Genomic DNA, 22208 nt, shown 5'->3' on the forward strand with positions numbered 1-22208 from the left:
CCCATGGATGTGATTCATCATCATACTCAAAGTATCTTGAGAAGGTTTTTACTATGATCAATAGAAGGTTAATTGTCTTACTAGTTTGAGAAGAAACATTGTGTGCCTGTGCTGTAGCCTTTATAGAAGAAACATTCATCTAGAACAGAACAAAACAAAGTATTGCTCTGACCTGCTTGTGGCAATGCTGCTATTACAACTCAGTATCAATCTTTTAAGCTTAGAACTTGGTAACATCGGCATAGTCTATATCAAGATTTGTCCCTATATACCATTAGTAGCAGCAAGCACCAGAACATGAATTTTTAGAGTCCTTCCAGCAACATGGAAAGCACTTGAGAAAACCTGTAAGAATGTAGTGTTTTCTGATGTAGCTCTTAGCGACTGTCTGTGACTGCAGCCGAGGAAGATGTACAGCATCAAGTTTGCTCATTGTAGTTTTGCTTATGTACAAATACCTTGACTGTTGCTCTTGAAAATGAGAAAGAACCTAAGTAGTGTGGGTTTGATTTTTTTGTGGTTTTTTTTTTTTTTTTAAATTCCATGATGGGTGCTCTGGTGAGAGATGTCACTTAAGATAGACTCCATTAGATTTAATATTCCATGACACCTTATATTAAAACTCTAACATCTTTCTTCATGGTTTCCAGTTAAGTATGTGTTCGGCTTGTGCGTGGGAACAATGCTATACCAAACATGTCTTGTAACGAAAAACATCCTACATGTTACCAGGTTTTTGTTACCACCACAAGGAAATAGTAATTCTATCAAAAGAACATTTAGACTTTATTGTATAGCACAGCAGGTTTGAAAACATGTCTTGCTTGCATGGAGTTCATGGGGAGCAGACATAATAGTCCCAAATATGTTTTATAAATACTTTAGTCATTCCTTTACTCTTGTAGTTAATAAGCTGACTCTTGTAACATGTAATGCAGTACTATACAAACCATACTAAGTTTAATGAGCCTATAATGAATTGATTTGCTCACGCTGGCAAGATGCAGTGTGATTGAAGTGTGGTGTGGTAAGAAGTGACTACACTGACCGTTTTATAGACCTTAGCAGTCTGGTGTGATCACCCATCTGAGTATAAGTTATGCTTCAGTGCTGTGTGTTAGTCAAAAGAATGCCTTATTAGCTGAGTAAGTGATTTTCAGTTTTCATTTACAGTTGCAGCCCAAAAACCTCAGGAGCTGCACACCTTCATCAAGAATCATAAACATTGCTTTGCTGTTATAGTATGACCAGCCTCATTTCTATACATTAGCTTCCATAAGGTGACTTCAGAAACTGCAATCACCTAGATTTAAGTCCTCTGGATGTAACAGGCCCGTCAAACCATTTTGCTGGTAGAAGTGCTGAGCATCATAGCTGTAATGCTCAATAATATATTTATAAGATTTTTAAACTTCTTTTTCCTTCCTTACTTCTGTCTGTTTCTATGGCTGGTCTTCACATCTGCTACATGCCTGCATCTCAGATTGTGATGTTTCTGTAAACTCCTTTGCAGTGAAATGTTCTTTACATACGAAATAGCAAACAATTTGGTTAAATTTCTTGTGGCCAGATGTATGCTAGCCTGGAGTTTGCAGAAGACCGTATTAACCATGTTTCTGTATAGACTCCTTGAAAATTGTAAAGGGCCAATACTGAACTCTCTTTCTCTGTCTCACTCTCGTCCAAGTATGCCAGGTCCGCCCAGCCTGCAGCCAAGTGTACAGTTTCTTTCATTCTGCTGACCCCTCTGCCTGCAGACTTGAACCATTGCTGGAGAAAAGATTCCATCTCCTGCCTCCCTTCAGTGTCCCACGGTACCAGAGATACCCACTAGGGGATGGAAGATCTCACCAGTTAGGTACAGTGCCTGTTTTCATAGCTCTCCTTACCTGTTGTTCTCTTAAGCATTCTCTCCTTACACAGCTCAAGAGGATTTGAAGTACCAATGTGCTAACATGCTAAAAACAAGTCATCTGGGACAGCATGGTACAGACACATTTAGCAAGTGTGGAGCCAAAGATTACTAAGAAAAAATCATTCTGGCGTATGAGCTTTATGATATTAGTTGTGTTAAAGAAGGGTTGGAAGGTGATACCACTGCTTTAGTTGAAGTGTCAGTTGCAAACTTCCATGTCTTTGACTATAATTTTAAATGATTTATTTTTACAATTAGTCGACCTTTGCCTAGATCTTCAGATATTGTTTCTCTTGGTCACTTGTTGTTGGTTTATTGCGGATATCTACTAGGACAAATCAGAGCACCAGGCAAATTGTCTTTTGATTGCTCTTTTCCTAGGTAGGCTACTAAACAATAGTTATGTTGGGTAATAAATGTTTGAATCCAGGAAGAAACAGAAATAGACTGATGTGTAGGCAGGAGAGAGGAAGATGTGGATGAGCAACGTGCTAGTAGAAGGAATTGTGCTGTTTTGACTTTATAGAAAATGAGATAAAATCATATAGGTGCGAAGTATCTTGACCTGTTGTGTTATGCAAAAAAGGAATTGATCAGTGTGTATCTGTACATGCATGCACATTAGATTTATTCTTTTTTGCTACAGATTCAGATATGAATTCAAGCCTCAGCAGGATATTTCAAAAGGCTTTTCAGGATTCAGAGTTTAAAGTTGGAGGCTAATATAGCAAAATGGCAGTGTTTTCTGTTCTGTGCAGTAGGATACACACAACTCCTTTGTTTTATCTGCTCAAATATGGTGTACATACGATGCAAATCGGTTTGAATCTGATTAAATCAATGTTTGAAAAGCAACAGTTGATCCTGAGTTGCAGAAGGTTGGTTTCTAGGTGTTGGCTTCACTGAAACATGTGAAGATCTGGCTGTTCCTCAGGAATTGACTTAAGGAATAGCTAAGGTGAGGGACAGTCCAAACTAGGGAATATGTGCTCTCTCCTCACCCCCATGTCTGAGTTTTCTTTTAATGGAAATATATACCCTGCTTTGCATTCTGACTTGGAGCCTGACTGTGCACTTGGAAATCCTGCTGGTTCGTTAGGCACAAAATCTGTCACTGAGACGTATCTAAGGCTATCTTGAAAAGTGGAACCCTCCTTTAAATAACTGTCGTAGGAAGAACAGTTCTCTTAGGCTGCTTTTCAAATTGAAAACGTTGCTTTGGTACATTTTACCAGCTTTGTTATGTTAAAGTAAACCCTTCAGATACAGTGATTCTTGAAGCAGAGGCTTTATAAGTGATTTAGGAACAACTGGTGTTCTTTTTGAGTTCATCTAAGGCACTGGGTCAGAAGATTCCCCTACAGAGCATGTAAATCTGGAAACCCTGTCTGTTGGATGTATTATAAAATAAAAATTCCTGAGTGGTAATGACCAGCAAATGTTCTGTGGTATGGTTTTGTATTTACAGCTCTGTGCAGAGTTAAATCATTGCCATGCTTTACACCTAAGCTGCGTTGTATTTCAATGAATGTGAAATCCTCCCATTTAAATGCAAGTGCTTTGAGATCCTTTTGAAATTTAAGGTTCTTAATTCACAAAGGATTGATTCTAGTGACTGTACAATTTTTTTTTTCCTTTCTCTGATAGCTGGGCTTGTTGAAAGTATTTCTTAAAATGAGAGCCTTTGTGCTGTCAACTGGAATGGTAGTTTATTATTCAGTTATGAGGAGACCTAGTTACACCAAACTCTAGTTATTATGCACTGCCCAAAACCTTCAGCCTTTTCTGATAATCTTTCATGTCATTAATTAATCTCACTCCCTGTTCCCTTTCTCATAAGAACTGATGATTAAAATCGGAATGATTCTGTTGTCTGCCTGACATTCCTGACAGGTGCCTCTGTGGAAAAAAATTCTGGTCTGGAAGCCACATGAAAAAAATTTACTAGTAGAAGAGAATTTCACCATATGATTCATAGGGAACAGTTCAGCGATAACACAGGAACATGATGAAAACTGCAGGGGGGGCATATCTGTAGCTGTCTTTCAGTTCTTGCCAATCAAATGAAGCTCTTGGATCCAGCTGCTCTGTGCATAGGGTTTATCTTGAAGCTTTTAGTTTATCAAATTTACTTTTTCCATTGAGATTCAGGACACATATAAGACTTACATGGCAGGACTTAAAGAGCAGGGCACACCTTTATCTAGACGATTGCCTTTTGCATCCAGCAGGCATCAATACTTATCACTAAGACTGCCCCCAGGATCATTCAGTTTGTAGTAATGTGGTATTCTTTGTGTGTGTGATGGATTGATCTATTAAGAGCTTAATGATGACGAAAGCTGACTCTTACCAGGCTTGATTTTGACAATCACAGAGACTTGACTAGCCCAGAGAATTATTCCTCTTTCTGTCAATTACTTGGTCAGTTGCAACTGTATCTTCTGTTGATACAATTCCTAATGTGGACGTGATGACATTATTAGGCTATTGATAAAATAGCTTAATAAAATAAAATTATTTGAGGCATGATTTAAATTCAGTTTTCTGAATGTATAGGATGGTCAACACGTTATATGCAGAGAGAAAGAAAAAATAGCAAAGATTAAGTTTTAATATCTGAGATATCTTCGACCTATGCGCTGGATAGATAGAATGGAAATAATCACATAAGGCATCCCAGTTTTTCAGAAGTCACCTCTTAAGAGGATATTTATCTCGTGTTGCTGTGATGTACAGACAAGTGAAAGTAAAAGAAACTGCATTGAAAGTACAGCCAGACATACGGAGCAGGTGGAGAAAACATTTATCTTCGTAACTCTTTCATCTATGGTGATTGCTGACAGAAGACATAGCAGTAGATAATGGTTCAGACAAAAATGTGATTTATTAATTGGTGGGGTTTTTTTAGTATAAGGGCAAGGTACAAAGTTCAGGTTATGTTACAGCCCAGAGAAAGCCGTGCTGTCTTGACCTTTCATTAAACAGCAGCTTTCTGAGCTGCTGCCTAGTTGGTATTTCATAAACAAAGTGCTTTTGTAGCTATTATACGTGAGCCTTAGCTTTGTGACAGGTCTCTGATCTACCACCAGCCATGTCTTTTGACACTTACTAATGTGTGGGATTTAATTCCTTTTTTTGCTTTGCTGCTTATGACATGATGCATTGTATCTCCTTGGGGGTTAAAAATATGGTTGTTATGTATTAATTCAAAACACCTGGTTTCAAGCAATCCTACTTTTTAGACATTTAACATAGCAGAACGTAGCTAATCGTAATCCTCTTTACTGTTTGAGCTTCTACCTCACATTTTACTTTGCAGCACAATTGAAATAATTGCAAAATTTTTCTCTTGCAAAGTTTTATTTATAAGGAATGTGCAGGAGTGCCAGTCCAGACTATGGCTGATCCAACTGGTCTGCTTCATTATGGATAGATAGAAATTAAGGTCTAAAAGCACAGTACTTCTCCAATTGTATATGCATAAAATAAAGTATTGTTAATTTTGCTGGAGATGGTTACTGTGTGGCCTTGAGGAAGTTGCTTTGCCTCTTTGTATTGGCTGTAACTATCGTAATTATCCAAGATGAGACTCTGTAAAACGATCTGCCTTTGTTTTATTTCTTATCAAGCATGATAGTAAATTTAGGTTAGTGGGATAAATGATAAGAACCTTTAGTGTCCGTCAGAGCCATGAGAGAGGTTTTTTTTCCCACTCTGGGTGGGAAGTATCTGTTTCAGTTATTTAAATGGAAGAATTATGCAAGTAGACTGTCCTAGTCAAAAGTTGAGCACAAGGCTTTTAGAAAAAAATAGTATTACGTGTATTTTATTAATCTCTAACGGGTAGTCTCTGGCCTCCTTTACAATTCAACAAAGACCTGACCTATAGAGAAGGAGGCAGGCTGCCCCACCTGTTTAAAAGAAAGACAATTCAGGCAACAGGAGAGAAAAAACTGCCAAAAATGCCTTCCATGTTATTGATATGATCTCTTCATAGGGAGAAGGGTTACTGAGCTTAGAATAACAGTATTACAAAATAAACAACAGGTTTCAAGGCACCAGACCTCTTACCAAGCTGGTCTTAAGCTAGCCAATAATATGGAAAAGGCTAACAGATATGTTGGCTGACAACATGTTTTCCATTCTGTGCAAAGTTACTATTTTTACTTCTCTCTCCGTCTCCATTTTAGTGGGAATGAAAAACCAAAACTCTTGCAAAATTGTAATGGGGGAGGAAGGATTAGATTAGGGTCAATTTATGACTGTTTCAGCAGAGCAACAACAATTCAGAAGCAGAAAATTTATTTAAAAAGCGCAACCTTTTTTATTTCAGTGAATCTTTTGGAAGGGGAAGCAGGAAGTATGCATCGGAATACTGCCAATCATGAGCACTTCATGGAGATATATCTCTCATTTATGGGCTTCATTGCACCTTCTTCTGTGGAATTTCCTGTTGGTTGATGTTTGGATCAGGGTTCTGGTTCAGATAGACCCCTAATGGGGTGCAATTTGGCAGCTTCCCTGTTCCTTACTGCTTATGCCCGTGGATTCTGCTACTCTTTTCAGTGAACTGATTTGCTGTGATATTTTAGGCCACATGATTTGGGGTTTGTTGTCAGAAGGACCAGGTGCCTTGCTGTTCAGTATTTAGTATGACATAGAATTAGACCTTTTACTTCTTTATGCTGCTTCTTTCACTACAAAGAGTGTATAATACTTCCTCATCTTGTGAGCTAAGTAATAGAAAAGCAGCATTGTGTTTTCTTTTCAGTTGTCTGTGTTGGAGTCTATATAGTTCGCCTGAGACAAGGGAAGTAATAAAATTATCCTTCCATTCTTTTCACCTCCATCAAGCTTTTCTGTAGCCACACATAGCTTTCCTTACTGTATGACGTCAACAAGATTCCTTTGAAAGAACAGTACTTGCAGTTTCTTTAATGAAAACTCAAAGCACATGTTCCCATGGAAACTACTGTTGAACATATTCTGTCCAAACTACATACCCATCACGAAATGTTAGAATTTAATTGTTTCTCTGATTCAGTTGCAGGGCAGCTCCTTGTGTTGTCTCATGCAGTTGAGATATTCAAGCTTATGTCAAAACAAGCCAGAATCTTTCTAGCCACATCTGCTTTTTGAAAGGGAGGAGATTGTAGGGAGCTGTGCTGCTATTCCTTTTCATTTAATGGTGACATGTTTTACCAGTTCTGATAATCTATAGGTACTTATGCTTCCAGTGTGTTTTTTTAAGGAATGGTGTCCTTGAAAGCAGCAACTTCTTGTTGTGTTCTCCTGTGTGTGCCATTGAGGTATTCATTGCATTGAGAGTTGGTAAGACTTGGAAAGTTGAAGAGAAACTTATTCCAGGCCTCCACTACATAAAGAATTGTATGACATAGTCCCCAGCCCAAGACCATATGAAAGATGAGCACAGCATGATTACAGTTATTTGTCTGAATGGGACTGAAATATGCTCAGAAATAGAGCAATACATCATCAAGGGCCATCTGCTTTCTTTTGTATTATGTGCATTGAACTGGGCCTCCTTTTTCTTTTGTTCACTGTTTTAATCTCTCCAAGGGGTTTGTTCTCTGAAAAACAACACTGAGGAGTCAGCTGCTTTTGATATGCACATTGCCTATCTCTCAGTTGAGGTTCTGCCTTTCCTAGGTACAGAAGGGATGTGCAGGCTGCTTCAAGCAAAATTATCAGTAATGCTTTTATTTAAATGCATGTCTGTTCTTACATGTTTCAGAACACCTCAGGAGGAAGGCTGTGTTTTGTTTCATTAAGTAGAGCTGTTAGCCATGGCCCATAGCTTTGTTAGAGGGGCATGAATAAATGAGAATTCTGTCCCATTTGGGAACACACAAACCAGTAGATAGCCCTGCTGAAGGTTCTCTTTCTAAAGTCATTTTGCTCATGTCAGGAAGAGGACAAGAGAAGTATCACAGACTCCCAGGCCTGTGTAGCTCTTCTCAGAGAGTGACTTTAAAATGGATAGGGTTGAGTGTGAAGTAAAATAGCCTCCCAACGTCACTACCCAGTTTGGAAGATCTTGGCCAAAAGCACCCAGCTGCCATTGCATTTTGATGGCAGTAGGGTGTGCTTTCTCCATTTAGTCATGCTGTCTCATGCTGTCCTCCTCACTCTGAAGGAGTTTCATCCATGGTCATTAAATCTGATATTATTCAGGAAAACGCTTATTAGCTCTGTATTTTAAAAAAGTTAAATAAAAAACCACACACACACTAGTTTCAAAGCCATGTTGTTCATCCCATTGGGTTTTTTTTAAATTATTTTCATTTCTGTAACCTGCAGGTGATGCTATCCACAACCACAGTGCTCTGTTCCTTGAGAACAGCTCTTTGAACATACCTTTCTCTCGGGAGAGTCCTGGATCTCCAAATGCATCTGATCAACCACAAGGAAAAACAAGAAAGTTGAGCTTGGCCAGCACAAACAGTGAAAACTCAGGGTCAACAGAAAGCTTGCCATCAGCATACCTCACCAACAGTGAGTGAAGCCTGGTGCCATGTGCTATCTGATATGGCAACAACCCTTCCCTCCACATCCTTTCTGTGGAAAAGTTTATTATGAAAAGGAAAATTACCTGCTTGGAAATGTGGGGAGAATGAGAACAGCCTAAGTTGCTGCAATTTTAAATAACACAATTTGGCTTCCTCTTCTGTTTGTAACTAAGTAGATAAAGTAATAGAAGTGAAGTCACAGTTTTATATTAAGGTGCCACTCATAAATAGTCATTAAGGGTTTCATACTAACAGGGGTTTAGAAGCATGTTCCAGGCATGAAGGAATATAAATAGATAAGATTTGTTACCCATAATTAAAAGTGCTATAAATCATGGTATTGTCCTGTTGTGGACTGTAGTCATGTATCAATATTCCATTCACTATTTGGGAAGCATTTGCAATTCTTACTCTATAACATGATCATAAAAGTACTAGTCTTTCACTGTACACTTTCTGTGGACTAGGAAGCAATGGGAATCATGCTGAGGTGATTTCTGCTTCCCAAAACTTGGACCCAATAGAACTGTTTAGATTGCAGACATTTAAGTGATGATGCAGTCAGTGACAACAGTACTCTCGTGTTTGATAGATACCTTTAAAAGACTCTAAATGTCAAGATTAAAAAAGCAGAAGACTTCACTCAATTATCTAGCTTAAACATAAAGACAGCAAGAGATTTATTAAGAAGATATCTTATAGAAATGTGATGCTATTTTGTTTGGTTTTTTTGTAGTTACTGCAAAGTGGTGGGGAACAAAACGAATAGATTATGCCTTGTATTGTCCAGACGTGCTGACAGCCTTTCCAACTGTGGCCCTGCCGCATCTTTTCCATGCCAGCTACTGGGAATCAACAGACGTTGTGGCCTTCATTTTAAGACAGGTCATTGATCTCTTTTTCTCTCTGCAACAAATAACCTTGTGATTGTTAATTGCATCTTCCAAGAGTGATCAGTCTTTTAATCTTTAGTTCAGTTAGATGGCTAACTGTGGTTGCATCCCATAAAACTGGATGTAGGAATGACAGATGTGGATTTATTGGAGAGGTGAAGGGGACAGTAGGCCCACCATTAGCACTGCTGGCTGGTGTTCTTACTGCTGACTGTGTGCCTGGGAACAATGTGCTGTCATGCATACCTTACTCACCCCTCCCATGCCCCAGATCAGTATAACCCTGTATGATGTATTAATTTCCTCCTGGTTTTCGAAGGAATAGGCTATCTCCAGCCTTACTTAATTATGTATTTCCCTACTAAATATCAAGTTATTTGCATACATTTGATAATAAACCAGCAGTTTGAAAGTACTGCTCCTATAAGAAAATCAAGTCTCTCCTGTAACTATGCTAGGGTATTTCGAGGCATTGTGTGCACTGTCTCCTCAGAATTTATTTCTGAATCATATGATGGGTCTCTTGTTCCTACTGTGTCAGTAATTAGACAGCAGCTCGCAATGACTTAGGGATAATGCAGTGCTCCGACCTCTAGAGAAAGTGGTGAGGTTGAGAAATCTCCCCTGGGGTAAAAAAAAAAAAAATTAAGTGGTGTTCAAGTGAAGCCTGCAGGATAAGTGTCCCTCCAAGAATCCAAAGTGACCCTCACCCAAAAGCCAGTCACAAGCAGTTTAATTTGGATTAACCCAAGAATCAGTGTGTTTTTTACATCCAGTGAATGATGAAACAGCTGCTGCCAGGCAAACAGTAGAGAGAATAATGCAGAAAACTGCAAGGTGACTTTTCTTCATTAAATCAGTTTGGCAGATGTCAGTGTGCGTTCCTCTCTGGCAGCTCCTTTTAGCTGGTCTCTGAGTGTTAACTCCCTCCACCTCTTGCTCTTAGTGGTGGTGTCAATGATGTTTGTTCCCTGGAGGCTCATCTGGTAGCTCCTGGGAATGGAAGCTCAGTGGCTGAGTTCCCTCCAGTCCGGAACTGCTGCTGAGTCATACTGTGCAATTGTACCGAGCCCCCATCTTTACATGGCAGTCTGTGAGTGGAGTGTGCAGCAGACAATCTGGCTGGTAACCGGACCACTTGCAGAGTTTTTGATTGCTGTTTTTAATTGATGAAATTATAAGAGTCCTACAACCTCTTGCTGTCCTTTCAGAGCATCCTTTAGTATATCTGATTCCAGTCAAAATGTATCATTAAGCAATGCAGAATTTTAAAAGGTCATTTAAAAAACTTTGTTTATAACTAGCGTCACAGTAATCAAGGCAAAGGAAAAGTTGCTGAAGAGTTTTTCCATGAATGAGAACAGTCTTCAGAACAGGAATCTTATTTGATGCTCATCCCAAAGTAGAGGAGAGGTTTCTACTGGAAGTGACAGGATGCAAATCCCTGTTTTTTCTGTTCAGGGGCCCTAGATAATTGTACATAGATGTTTCTCCTCTCCTTTGCAGTTCTCTTATAGCTCTTGTCATCTCGTCTTCTCTCTCAGGACATTTTTTGCCTTGAATCCATCAGAACATTCTCCCATCTTTCCTTTCAAATGCCTCCCCGAGCCCAGTTGTCTGTTAGCAATCATTCCTTCTTTATTCTACTTGTTATTTCTGTGCATTCATATCAAGTTGCTTTGTTGTGTCTTGCCTAGCCTTGTATGTGCATTACAGCTTTTAGAATTTAATAAGCCCTTCAAGCATTTGGAACGTGCCTGTAAAGCAATATGTGAGCTTACCGCACTACGTAAAGGACTGGTTAGTTCCAGCATAGCCTGGACATTCTGCCCTTGCTGGGGGTTAAGATTAAGGCTAATGGCTCCTGAATACCCTGTGGGCACATATATTTCCTGCACATGACCTCCAGTGAATAGAATTTATGCCAATTTGTTAAAAAACACACTGACCTCTCAGCATTACTATGATTTGTTGTAAGCCAACTGCTTTGCTAAGGCTGGATGCAGTAGGATTTTACTCAAGGGACTTCATACAAGACATCTTTCAAAATGATTCTAGGCCAGTCTTCCAGAGACAGCACCCAGGGCGGAAGATTTCAGCACAGAAAACCAACTGTTCAACTTGAGTAATTTTCTGCTGGCTTGTGAAAGAGACAGACTAAGCTATTTCTCATTCAAAATGATGTAGCCGCATGCTATCCATGATCCCAGGGTGCAACCCACAGATTTCAGTAAGACAGGGCTTGTCGTTTCAATTGAAACAGGACATAACCCACAGATTCTGAAATCTGTGGGTTGTGTCCTGAAATCTGAGTTGGACATGCAGGTTTCTTGGTAAGTGTGTGATATTTAGGTTGTAAGAATGTGTAGCTTGTATGGCATATTAGGGTTCTGCATGTTCACAAGTTATAATCTTCAGATGTTACTAGCCACAAGCCAAATCCTGAGCCTATCACCTGCTGCAGTGGTGAGTAATATCCAAAAGGTGATAAGAACCATTCTGTCTGGGTATATGTATAGAAAATCAGTACAGATGGAGTCAGGAATCTGACCTCTGCCCCACAAAGGACATTAAAAAATACTTCTGTGGTCTTAAGCTGCTTTACTGACTTTGGAGACGATGAGCAGACAATGTGACTGTCGCTTGATACCATCCTAATGTTTTCACCGTTTTCTCTGGAAGAATGTGCAAGCTCTGTTGTGAATGGAAAAGCTGTTCCATAAGTACTTGAGATTAAGTGTTGGCCAACAGAGTGAAAGCAGTTTATTTGTCTGTACAATTAATGTGAATATATGGCCTGTATCTCTTTCTACTTTCATTGTGCTTTTGGCTCTGCAGTGTCATTCAGCTGGGGCAGCAGTGTACTTTCTCTTTCTTTGCCAAGTACCAGGACTCCCTAGGCCACACACTGTTTATTAAAATATTAATATAATTTCAGGTGATGAGGTATGAAAATGTAAATTTCAAGGAAAATGACAACCTGGATCCAGCAACACTAAGTCCATCCAATCCACGAGAAAAATGGCTACGCAAAAGGACACATGTCAAATTGAGAGTAAGAGTAAATCTGAATATATATGGCAGCTATAGAACTTGGGTTTGGCAGCAATTTAAATGGAGTTTGATCTCCCAAAGCAGGAGTATACATAACTGAATATTACTAAAGAGCTGAAAACTGCTAACGTAATCCAGAAGCAAACAAATAAACAGTTAGGGAATAGGAACAATTTATTCTTGTTTTATCGCTCCACGTTGGGAGAAAGTATATTTATTTCTTTAAATAACAGAGGGGCCTTAAGTTTCAGTTAAGCAAAGAGTTTGTTCTTCTATTTTCTTATATGCTAGATGAATCCATAACTCAAGAAAAAATATTTTCTTCATTCTTCAGATGCCACTTCAGTTAGAAATGTCCATTAAGATGCATGTGTCTTGCACATAATCGTGTGAATCTATGGCACCCCTTGAAGTGAAAGATAATTGGCATTCCCTTAAATGTTCTCTCTTATTTGGTCATCTTGAGCGCTCTCACTAGAAGGTCTATTCAGGAACCCACCATTACTGGAAACCTGGGTCCAGCTGAAATAGGAACGCAGTTTTGCTAGGTGCTCTAAGGTGCACTGGACGTACCTCAGACACACTGTCCGGGACTGTGTTTCTGTGTCACTGTTCATAATAACATAATAGAGACAGTAGCCTCATTACAAAAGCAAGCACTACCCTTCCCACTTTCTGCTCTTATTTCAGAATGTGACTGCTAATCACCGAGCTAATGACGTCATTGCAGCAGAAGACGGTCCTCAGGTACTAGTTGGACGCTTTATGTATGGACCTCTGGACATGGTAGCTTTAACAGGTGAAAAGGTAGGGTCTGAGTAATCAATTTCCTTATTTTTCTGAACCAACTTTTACTAGAAACAGTTGTTGAATGTAGCACCCACATATAGTACCAGAGAAAGCCTTACAGTGAGGGGAAGTATGTCACTAGCCCCAACTGCTTTGGCAAAAATATGCTGTAAGTGGGCTTTCCTGATAGCTGACCTTTTTCCCAGCTCTCATCATTCTTACATGCTGCTGGCCATCTCCTCTCATTAATGATGAGTGTGCTGTGCAGCGATTTCTGAACCTGCCATCTGATTGTACCACCTACTGGAGACAATTACCTTTTTGAGCAAGGAGGAAAAATAATTTTATAGTGGTTGGCAAATCACCAAAAGAAAAATGTATATCCTCCTATCCAGGTAAGGCAACTAGATAAACGAATAGGCATTCTAGAGGCTGGGTGGCTGCTGTTTCTCTTATACATGGAAGAGTAAAGATTAGTTTTAGAATTTAAGTAGTAATGTGACACGATTGGAACTGTCACTCCTAAAGCTGCCTGCAGTAGCCAGGCTTACAGCTAACAAAGCCAAGAGTTAAGTGAACACATTTGTTCATATTCACCGAGACTAAGATTTTTTGTGGAAATTAAGAGAGCAATGCTGCTGAGCTGAGGGTAAAACTGAAGCGTGGAGGCTGCACTTGGCCTGTTTTGTGGATGCCCATTCTGCTAAGATGCAGTACTAACCTGATGCCTCTAGGGATCAGCCTGCTGACGGCATGCCTTCTTTGGAGTATATTTGCTAGTGCAAATGGGAGGGATGGATGTTTCTGGAATCATGTCTCTGATAACCATGCTTCTGTCACAGCTGGGCTTTGTTAGTGAACTCCACAAGACATAAGTGATGTGCTGCTTCTAAGATTTTGTCATAGAATTCAGCATACCTGTGCTGATACACATTGAACTGTCAATATAAATTATGGTTATATTTTTAAGACCATCACTGCTTCAATCTTGTCCCATATGGTTTGTAAAAAACTTAAAGCAGCCCCATCACTTGAGCTTACATGCAAGACAGGATCACAGATTTTGTCTGATTTTGAAGTTTTTATCACAGCTCTTTGTTAGCTTTTATAAATTTCTTCAATCTGATCACATTTTATTCATTGATAAGGTTCCTCTGGCACAATGATGAATAGGACACCAAAGGGCTTCATAGTGGTCCTATGAAGAACACCAAAATTGTATGGTTCCAAGACTTAATATTTTCCTCTTTGTGCCATTTCTCAAATGTAAGTTCAAAATGTCAGTTAAATGTATCTGAGTGTATTGGATTGCATTGAAGGTCTTCAGTTAGATCTACAGTCAGGAAGACTGCAAATCAAAGCTGTGTATGTAATGAATCTCCTGGCATGCATTATTTGTGCCTATATCCTAGCGATTCCTCAGAATTGTGTCTCCTCAGAGTGTCAAAAGTTGGACACTCTTGTAACTGGTACAGTGCAGAAATTAGAAGAAACTGTTTTTACCACAAGACCATTGAATCTGTCAAAGGAAAGGCCATCCCTCTCCCACCTTCACTAGTGGGAATTAGAGTGGGGGAAGGATTTATGTCAATTAGCAGTGTGGTCTGCAGACTTGAACAGACCTTGAAGTGTTAGTTTGCTTGTGACAGGTGAGCCCGATCTGCTCTGTCACATCACGGTGCTGTCCTCAGCAGGCAGGAAATTTTCCTTGAACCTTATCTGCTTTGGGTGGCTCCTGTTGAGACACAACAGAGTAGTGATAATGGCGACGAGGCCATCTGGTCAAGACAAGGAGACAGGAGCTTAAGCTTCTCTGAGAGTCTCTGCCAGTCGCATCCTCTCATGCTCGCATGGGACTGGCCACCTAGGTAATCTCAGCCTCAGTCTGTCGACCTGTTGGAAAACATTAATTAACTTGAGGTGGGCTTGACATGCCAGTTTTTACTGAGGCAAGGATCAGTCCTGGAGACTACCCTTGTTTTCCCAAGAATTCCTAAAAGGAGCCTGTTGGGGTTTCTACAGGTTTGTAGACTGGATTCATTTTAGCCCTTAGTCTTTTACTGAGATGAATTTGGGTTGGTAAAAAAGACAACATATTTAGTGTTTTAGTGTGCAAATGCAAGCTAGGTTGAAGATGCATTTCAGCATTTCGGTGCTTTTCCTGAGGCCAGAGGTGTCTCTCTGGGATTTACTTAACCCGTTATTTTCTGGGCATTATAGTCTAATGTTTTTCCTTCCTACATAGATTATTGTGTGCTGGCTGGTTGCCTTGAAGTCATATTCCCATTTCAGAAGGATAGGGACAATAAGCTGTGTTTCTGCAGTGGGAAAACAGATTCATATTATGCTTGGGTATTGAATAGAATCCTGTAATTAAAATCTCTTGAAAGAAATTGCTAAGTAAAAATGTTAAGATTATTACTAATTATTGCACTGGGGAGAATACCATACTCGATGAAATACTGATAGTTTTCATTCTAATTTTGAGGGGTTTCAAAACTAATAGAAATACTGTTTTTCTTTAACACTTGTATGTTGTCCCTCCAAGGTTCTCAAGTAACTTTACATAAAAGGCTATATTTCATAATCTCGTGATGTGGAGAGGGAAAACTGAGCCAGAACAGTTCAATGACCACAGTCGGTAGAATGCTATTCTAGTAGCTTTCACATTGATATTGAAAAAAGAAAATGTTGATCTGAAAGGACTGTAGTTGTGCAGATTTTTCACAATGCCCAATGCAAACTTAAAAACTATTTTTCTGAACCACACATACACACACTCCCTGCGCCCCCATCTTTAATGGCTTGACTTCAGAAAATTTATTAAAGGGGAAATTTATTAAACTTGCTAAAAAGTGCCAGTTCAAGTCAGAAAAAGTATTTCATACACTTTATGTTAATTTTGATGAAATATTTCAGTTGAAGAAAACCAGATTCATGAAACCTTTTGGAAAAAAAAAAATCTTGATGATTTGAAGTGTTTAGGTTTTGCATTTGTAGGCAAGGTTATGATTTGAGAAAGATTTCATTTTGCTAATAACCAGATGAAATTTTTCATTTTGTAGGTTTAGTATGCAAAAATGTAATACACACATGCAAGCTGAAATGATCTTTTTTTCTAGTTTAGGATTCCTGCCAGATTTCTGAGCTCTGTACCCTCTTTTTCACACCTGCAATGCTAAGCTGAGTGCTTTAAATGATGAAGGCAATAAGCTCTTGTATTGTGTGTTCGGAAGCATTTTCTAATTGAGAGGACCCTCTGTGAAGTTTTTACTGAGATTTGAAGTTCCTTCGAACTTCCTTGTAAGCTTTTAGTACAAGCCATAGTTGGAGATACTAACGTGATCTAGGCTTGGCAGGCCTTGTAAATAGGGAGTGTGTTGCCTGCTATCACACTAGATGACTGTTCTGTTGTTTTTGCAGGTTGATATCTTCATAATGACTGAGCCATCTTCGGGTAGGTGGGTGTACTTTGACACAGAGATATCCAACAGCAGTGGCCGGATATCCTACAACATACCCAAACAGAAGAGACTGAGAGTTGGTGTATATCCCATCAAAATGGTGGTCAGGTAATAGCTCCAAGCTGGAACTACAGCTGCGATGGGTTGTTGTGATCAGGAAGACACCGAGGTGTGTAAGATTGAAGGGGGTGCAGAGGGAGATTTTGGTCAGTTGGTTAGCTTTTCTTAGTCTTGTCACTGTGTTGTCAGCTTAGATTTGAAGCAGTGACCATCTGTTTACTGGCCAGGTTGGAGGTGCCCAGGCCAATGGGTTTATCACTAGTGCCACACAAATCCTCAATGCAATTCAATTTAGGAGCACTTAGTCTTGCAAAATATGGGGACTGGATGACTGTAATCAGTCTTCTTGTGGCAAGAATGTACGACTTGGGGTATTTTGCAGCCTGTTCATTGGGGAAAAGACTGCTGAAGGGTATAGCTTTGTGTTCTTCAGACTGATAAGCTTTTCTTATTGAAATTAACAGTAGAGGTTTAATATTGCACTTAGAATTAAATTGCCTAGCCACTTAGGAAGTAGCTTTACAGCTTCCTTTCAGTCCCTACTTTGGAGGCCAAATCAGTGGGATGAATTTAGCTGAAACAGAATGTGTTGTTACCCACCAGTTAACCAAGTCCAAAGTCAATTTACAATCTTATGTAGTGCTAATTGAGGAGGAAGAAATGTTTTACCTCAGTGTAATAGAACAGAAAATCAATTCAAGAAAAGAGAGTTACTTAAAAACAAATTAAGGTGTATTCAGAAGCTAAGCTCCCATGGGCTTTTAGACTGCAGGAGTAAGTTTCAAACGGGAATGAAAGAAATTGTCCTGTCTTTGCTCATTAAGCTGTGCACACATATTGTAAGAATCTTCATCACTAGATATAAATTTCTAGATCACACGATAATCATCTTTCTAAAGGAAAGAAGATGTCTTCAGATTACATTTTTTAGGGAACATGAGGTCATAGGATGGTAAGAGCTTTGGATTGCTTTGTGCTTTATTAGTGTCTTAATGTCCAGACCTCTTGGGGAGAATACATGATGAGGAGAAGATAGCATTTCATATGCCTTTCCATGAGAAACGCCATCTATGATTGCATTTTTCTTTTGGTTTAGGTTTGTTTTAGGGTGGGCTTTTTTTTGTTTTTTGTTTTTTTGTTTTTTTACTTTTCTGGATTGGCATTCCTGTTGTAATTTGCAAGGATAGAGGGATGGGTAATGCCCATAACATTGGTAATTAGTATTACCAACTGTTTATCTAATGGAGAAAAGCTATTTTGTGTAAGTACATGCCAATAAAAGGTGCATATCAATTCTTCCCTTGTAATTTCTAATAATTTGCCAGTAACTGTAGACTACTGGAAAAAGTAGGTAATTTCTGTGTGCTATGTGTGTATGTACGTGTGTGTGTGCATATATATAGCATTCATGTCTTATATGTGTACATATATAGACATATATATATACACATATATAGACAGATAGCATGTTTGAGTAGTAGTTTGAGTACTTCAGGCTGTTTTGGAGTTTTTTTCCTAATTCTTTTAGGTATTGTCGTGGTTTAACCCCAGCCAGCAACTAAGCACCACGCAGCCACTCACCCCTGCTCCCCTCCCAGTGGGATGGGGAGGAGGATTGGGAGAAAAAAGTAAAACTCATGGGTTGAGATAAGAGCAGTTTAATAACTAAAGTAAAATAAAATATAACACTAACTAATAATAATAAAAATATAATAATAATAGTAATGAAAAGGAATATAACAAAAAAAAAAAAACAAGAGAAAAAAAAAACAAACAAGAAAAGACAAGTGATGCACAATGCAATTGCTCACCACTCACTGACTGATGCCTGAGCAGTGATCCGCCCCTCCCGGCCAACTCCCCCTAGTTCATATACTGAGCATGACGTTCCATGGTATGGAATATCCCCCTGGCTAGTTCAGGTCAGCTCTCCTGGCCATGCTCCCTCCCAGCTTCTTGCACACCTGCTTGCTGGCAAAGCATGGGAAACTGAAAAATCCTTGACTTAGGATAAGCGCTGCTTAGCAACAACTAAAACATCAGGGTGTTATCAACAGTATTCTCACACTAAATCCAAAACACAGCACTGTACCAGCTACTAAGAAGAAAATTAACTCTGTCCCAGCTGAAACCAGGACAGGTATTTATACACATGTGATTTCTTATTAAAGTCAGCTTCCACATTTCTCTTTGGAAAGCTGTTTTCTAAAAGTGTAAGTTTTAATTGCCCCACATAGGACTGAAATCAGAAGCCCTATTTGACAGCGATTTTTGAAGCTGTAGATCCAGACAGATCTAATTTCAGGTCTTAATTAGAACATGCAGAAAATATATTCTGACATTTTGCTTTTTAAATGTATTTATTGCTTTGGCTCTCCAGGGGGGACCAGAGCAGTGCTGCAAGTTACCTGACTGTGCTTCCCCGAGGAATGGAATGTGTTGTGTTCAGCATTGACGGTTCATTTGCAGCAAGTGTTTCAATTATGGGAAGTGACCCCAAAGTCCGAGCTGGGGCTGTTGATGTTGTCAGGTAAGTGAGTTTGCACACTCCACTTTTTAAATCTCCAACTTTCCTGTTTGAACACAATAGGAAGGAAGAGGGCAGAATAGGTTTTTTTCACTAAAGAAACAACAGTTCTTTAAAGGCCAGGATTCTTTGCAGATATATTTCTATATATCTTGGACATCAGGTGTACCTGATTTTCAAAGGAATCTTAGAATGCTATGGTTTACTTTGAAATTTGTAGTTTAAGTTGCCTAAAGATTAAAAGTTGCTTCTTGGGAACGTGGCCTTAAAGAGTGTGCAGTGAATTAATAATGATTCCATGTGTTACTGTGATTAGCAAAGAGTGTATTTTGTGTTTCAGTAACTTCAAATAAGGACATACGTCTACTTCAAAAATATCAAGTGCCACGAATGCAAGAGCATTTTTTTGAGGAAAAATTAAAAGGCCTTTTAATCCATTCTTGCAAGTCTGTTAATGTCACACTGGATGGGGAAACACAGCTCTCATTTTGGAACTTGCATGGGAATGGAGGGATGTCAGTTTTCAAGGGTTTCCACTCCTTGCAGCTGAAATGGCAGGAAATCTTGCTAAAGGTTTCAAAGGTAGCAGGACTTCATGCAAATTCTATTCTAAATACATTTTTAAATAGCTCTCATATTTTATATCTCATTGTATAAGAATCTCTCTTGCTTCCCTCCATCTCCCTCAAGATGTAGACATTATTAATTTCTTGATAGGAGCAGAGACTTAGGCATGCTGCTTTCCACTTGTTGAAGGATAACGTCTGACTTCTAACTGGGTCTGTGCTGAGCAAAGAAATGCTGACCTGACCTGTGGGTATTGTTTCTCTTTCTGTACCTACGTAATTTACCTGCTGTTTCTGACAGGCATTGGCAGGACCTGGGATATCTGATTATCTATATTACTGGCCGTCCAGATATGCAAAAACAGCGTGTGGTTTCATGGTTGTCTCAACACAACTTCCCACAAGGAATGATCTTCTTCTCAGATGGACTTGTTCATGACCCACTGCGACAAAAGACCATTTTTCTCCGGAATCTCATGCAAGAGGTACTAAAAACCTGTTTATAGCCTTAAAACCTTTTTCCAGAGAATGTCATTCAGTGAAGTTAGAGTTCTCCCTTCCTTTTGAACAGTAAATCTCACTGGCCAGCACAAAGTCTTTTTGCCATTCCTCATTTCTTTTCTCACTTTTTAAAGAGCAAGGAAGGCTAATTAAACATCCAAAGGGGCCTCCTGGCATGACAAATAAATGAACTGCTTGTTCTGTCCTGTGTGCATATCTGTAGTTCTTGCTGGCATGCAGGCAGACAGATTTAGCTTTCTGTGGTTTACAGAATGAGGTTGCTAACAATGAACTCATCTGCTGCTTCATTGCAAAACAAGTGCCATCCTTGTAGTGCATGGTGTTCAATAGAGCATTCACTTTGGAAGTAATATTTGTTTCAGTGCCACATCAAAATCTGTGCCGCATATGGTTCCATGAAGGATATTTCTGTGTACAGTGTCTTGGCTCTGTCGCCATCCCAGATCTACATAGTTGGACGATCAACAAAGAAATATCAGGCGCAGTGTCAAGTAAGTAACTCTTGCTACTCAATCAGGAAGTCCTAGGGGGAACAAGGAAATGCATGCATGTGAATGCATGTGCCAACACACACACACAAACAAACAAAAAAGGATAAAGAGCAGGGACAGTGTTTCAGAAAAAGAAGGGCAGTTTTGGTTTCAGATGAGGCATTTTCTGGCAGGGTGAACAGTAAAGAGAATTGAGCGGTCATAGGTTGTATCTGCAAGTGCATGCATTGCATATTGCTGAAGGACAAAATGGAACAGGTCGCTGAAAAAAAAAGTGAGGAGAGAGGAGTATTAGTACTCTGTAGGTATCTAACTGGGATGCCAAAGATAGGAACGTAATTCCTCATAGAGCTCATAGGTCAAGGCAGCAGTAATTTGTCACTCCCTTTCTTTCCTTCCTATTTCAGTTCCTCAGTGAAGGTTATGCAGCCCACTTGGCTTCGCTGGAGTTCAGTCTCCATTCACGACCCAAAAAGAACAACTCTCGGATGATCTTGAGAAAAGGCAGCTTTGGCCTCCACTCCCAACCTGAGTTTTTGCGCAAGAGAAACCATCTCCGCAGGACTATGTCTGTACAGCAACCTGACCCACCTTCTTCGAACCCCAAGCCAGAGCGTGCCCAGAGCCAGCCCGAATCAGACAAAGATCATGACAGGCATTTGCCCTCCATTGCTTGGGTTCGAGGTGGAGTTCACAAATTTGAATCTGTCCCCTAGGAAGTTTGGGAATATAGATCTTGAGTGCACCCCATTAAACTTGTAGGCATGCCTCAAAGATAATATTTAGGCAGCTTCAAACTAAGAGATGTAGAGGGGAACCTGTACCTCGGAGTCTTCCCTGCCCTGGAATCTGCCTTCTTACACCAACTGGGGAACTTCCAGTCCGTTCCTCTTGACATGTTTATTGGGAAATTTTAAAACAATCTAAAACTATTGCAAGTGCTTATAACATCAAAGCAACAGGAAATATCTTTGGTTATTTTTTACAGCAGATATAATAAAATGTGCAATAAGAGAAAAAGCTGTAACAGGCTGATTTTACTCAGAAGAAGGATTGTGGTATCAGCTAACTAGCCTCACCCAAAATAGTATAAACAGTAGGTCCCATAGGTTACAGAGAAGGTTTACACTTTAAACATTAAATAGTTGTATCTCTTTCCACTTCACTTTTGATAAAGCGATACACTTGCAAGGGAAGGAGAGGTGGGAACTACAGTAATGGGTGGTCAGGATTTGTACAGCAAGATGCTTTTTGGGTGCCTTAAACCCAAGATTTCCTTTCAGCTTACAGTGTTTGTCAACAGACCCCGACATGGGCACTCGTGTTTGTGTGAGGTGCAGGACATCAAGTAAATGGGAGAACTCCACTTAAGAACCAAATCATAAAAACTTCAT

General features: G+C 39.5%; 1 protein-coding gene across 1 annotated transcript in view; it reads left to right on the forward strand.

The window, feature by feature from the left end:
- PITPNM3 (PITPNM family member 3) overlaps nucleotides 1-21929 on the forward strand; it is a 96311-nt gene extending 74382 nt beyond the window's left edge. The window contains exons 11-20 of the mRNA XM_050909218.1: nucleotides 1688-1858; nucleotides 8240-8434; nucleotides 9185-9333; nucleotides 12280-12396; nucleotides 13086-13202; nucleotides 16608-16756; nucleotides 19089-19238; nucleotides 20103-20286; nucleotides 20686-20814; nucleotides 21222-21929. Coding sequence (XP_050765175.1) covers nucleotides 1688-1858; nucleotides 8240-8434; nucleotides 9185-9333; nucleotides 12280-12396; nucleotides 13086-13202; nucleotides 16608-16756; nucleotides 19089-19238; nucleotides 20103-20286; nucleotides 20686-20814; nucleotides 21222-21530 — 1670 coding nt within the window. The 3' untranslated portion in view covers nucleotides 21531-21929. The remainder of the gene's footprint in view (nucleotides 1-1687; nucleotides 1859-8239; nucleotides 8435-9184; nucleotides 9334-12279; nucleotides 12397-13085; nucleotides 13203-16607; nucleotides 16757-19088; nucleotides 19239-20102; nucleotides 20287-20685; nucleotides 20815-21221) is intronic.
- The last annotated feature ends 279 nt before the right edge of the window (nucleotides 21930-22208 follow it).

Source organism: Gymnogyps californianus, chromosome 20 (assembly GCF_018139145.2).
Source record: "Gymnogyps californianus isolate 813 chromosome 20, ASM1813914v2, whole genome shotgun sequence".
Classification (NCBI taxonomy): Eukaryota; Metazoa; Chordata; class Aves; order Accipitriformes; family Cathartidae; genus Gymnogyps; species Gymnogyps californianus.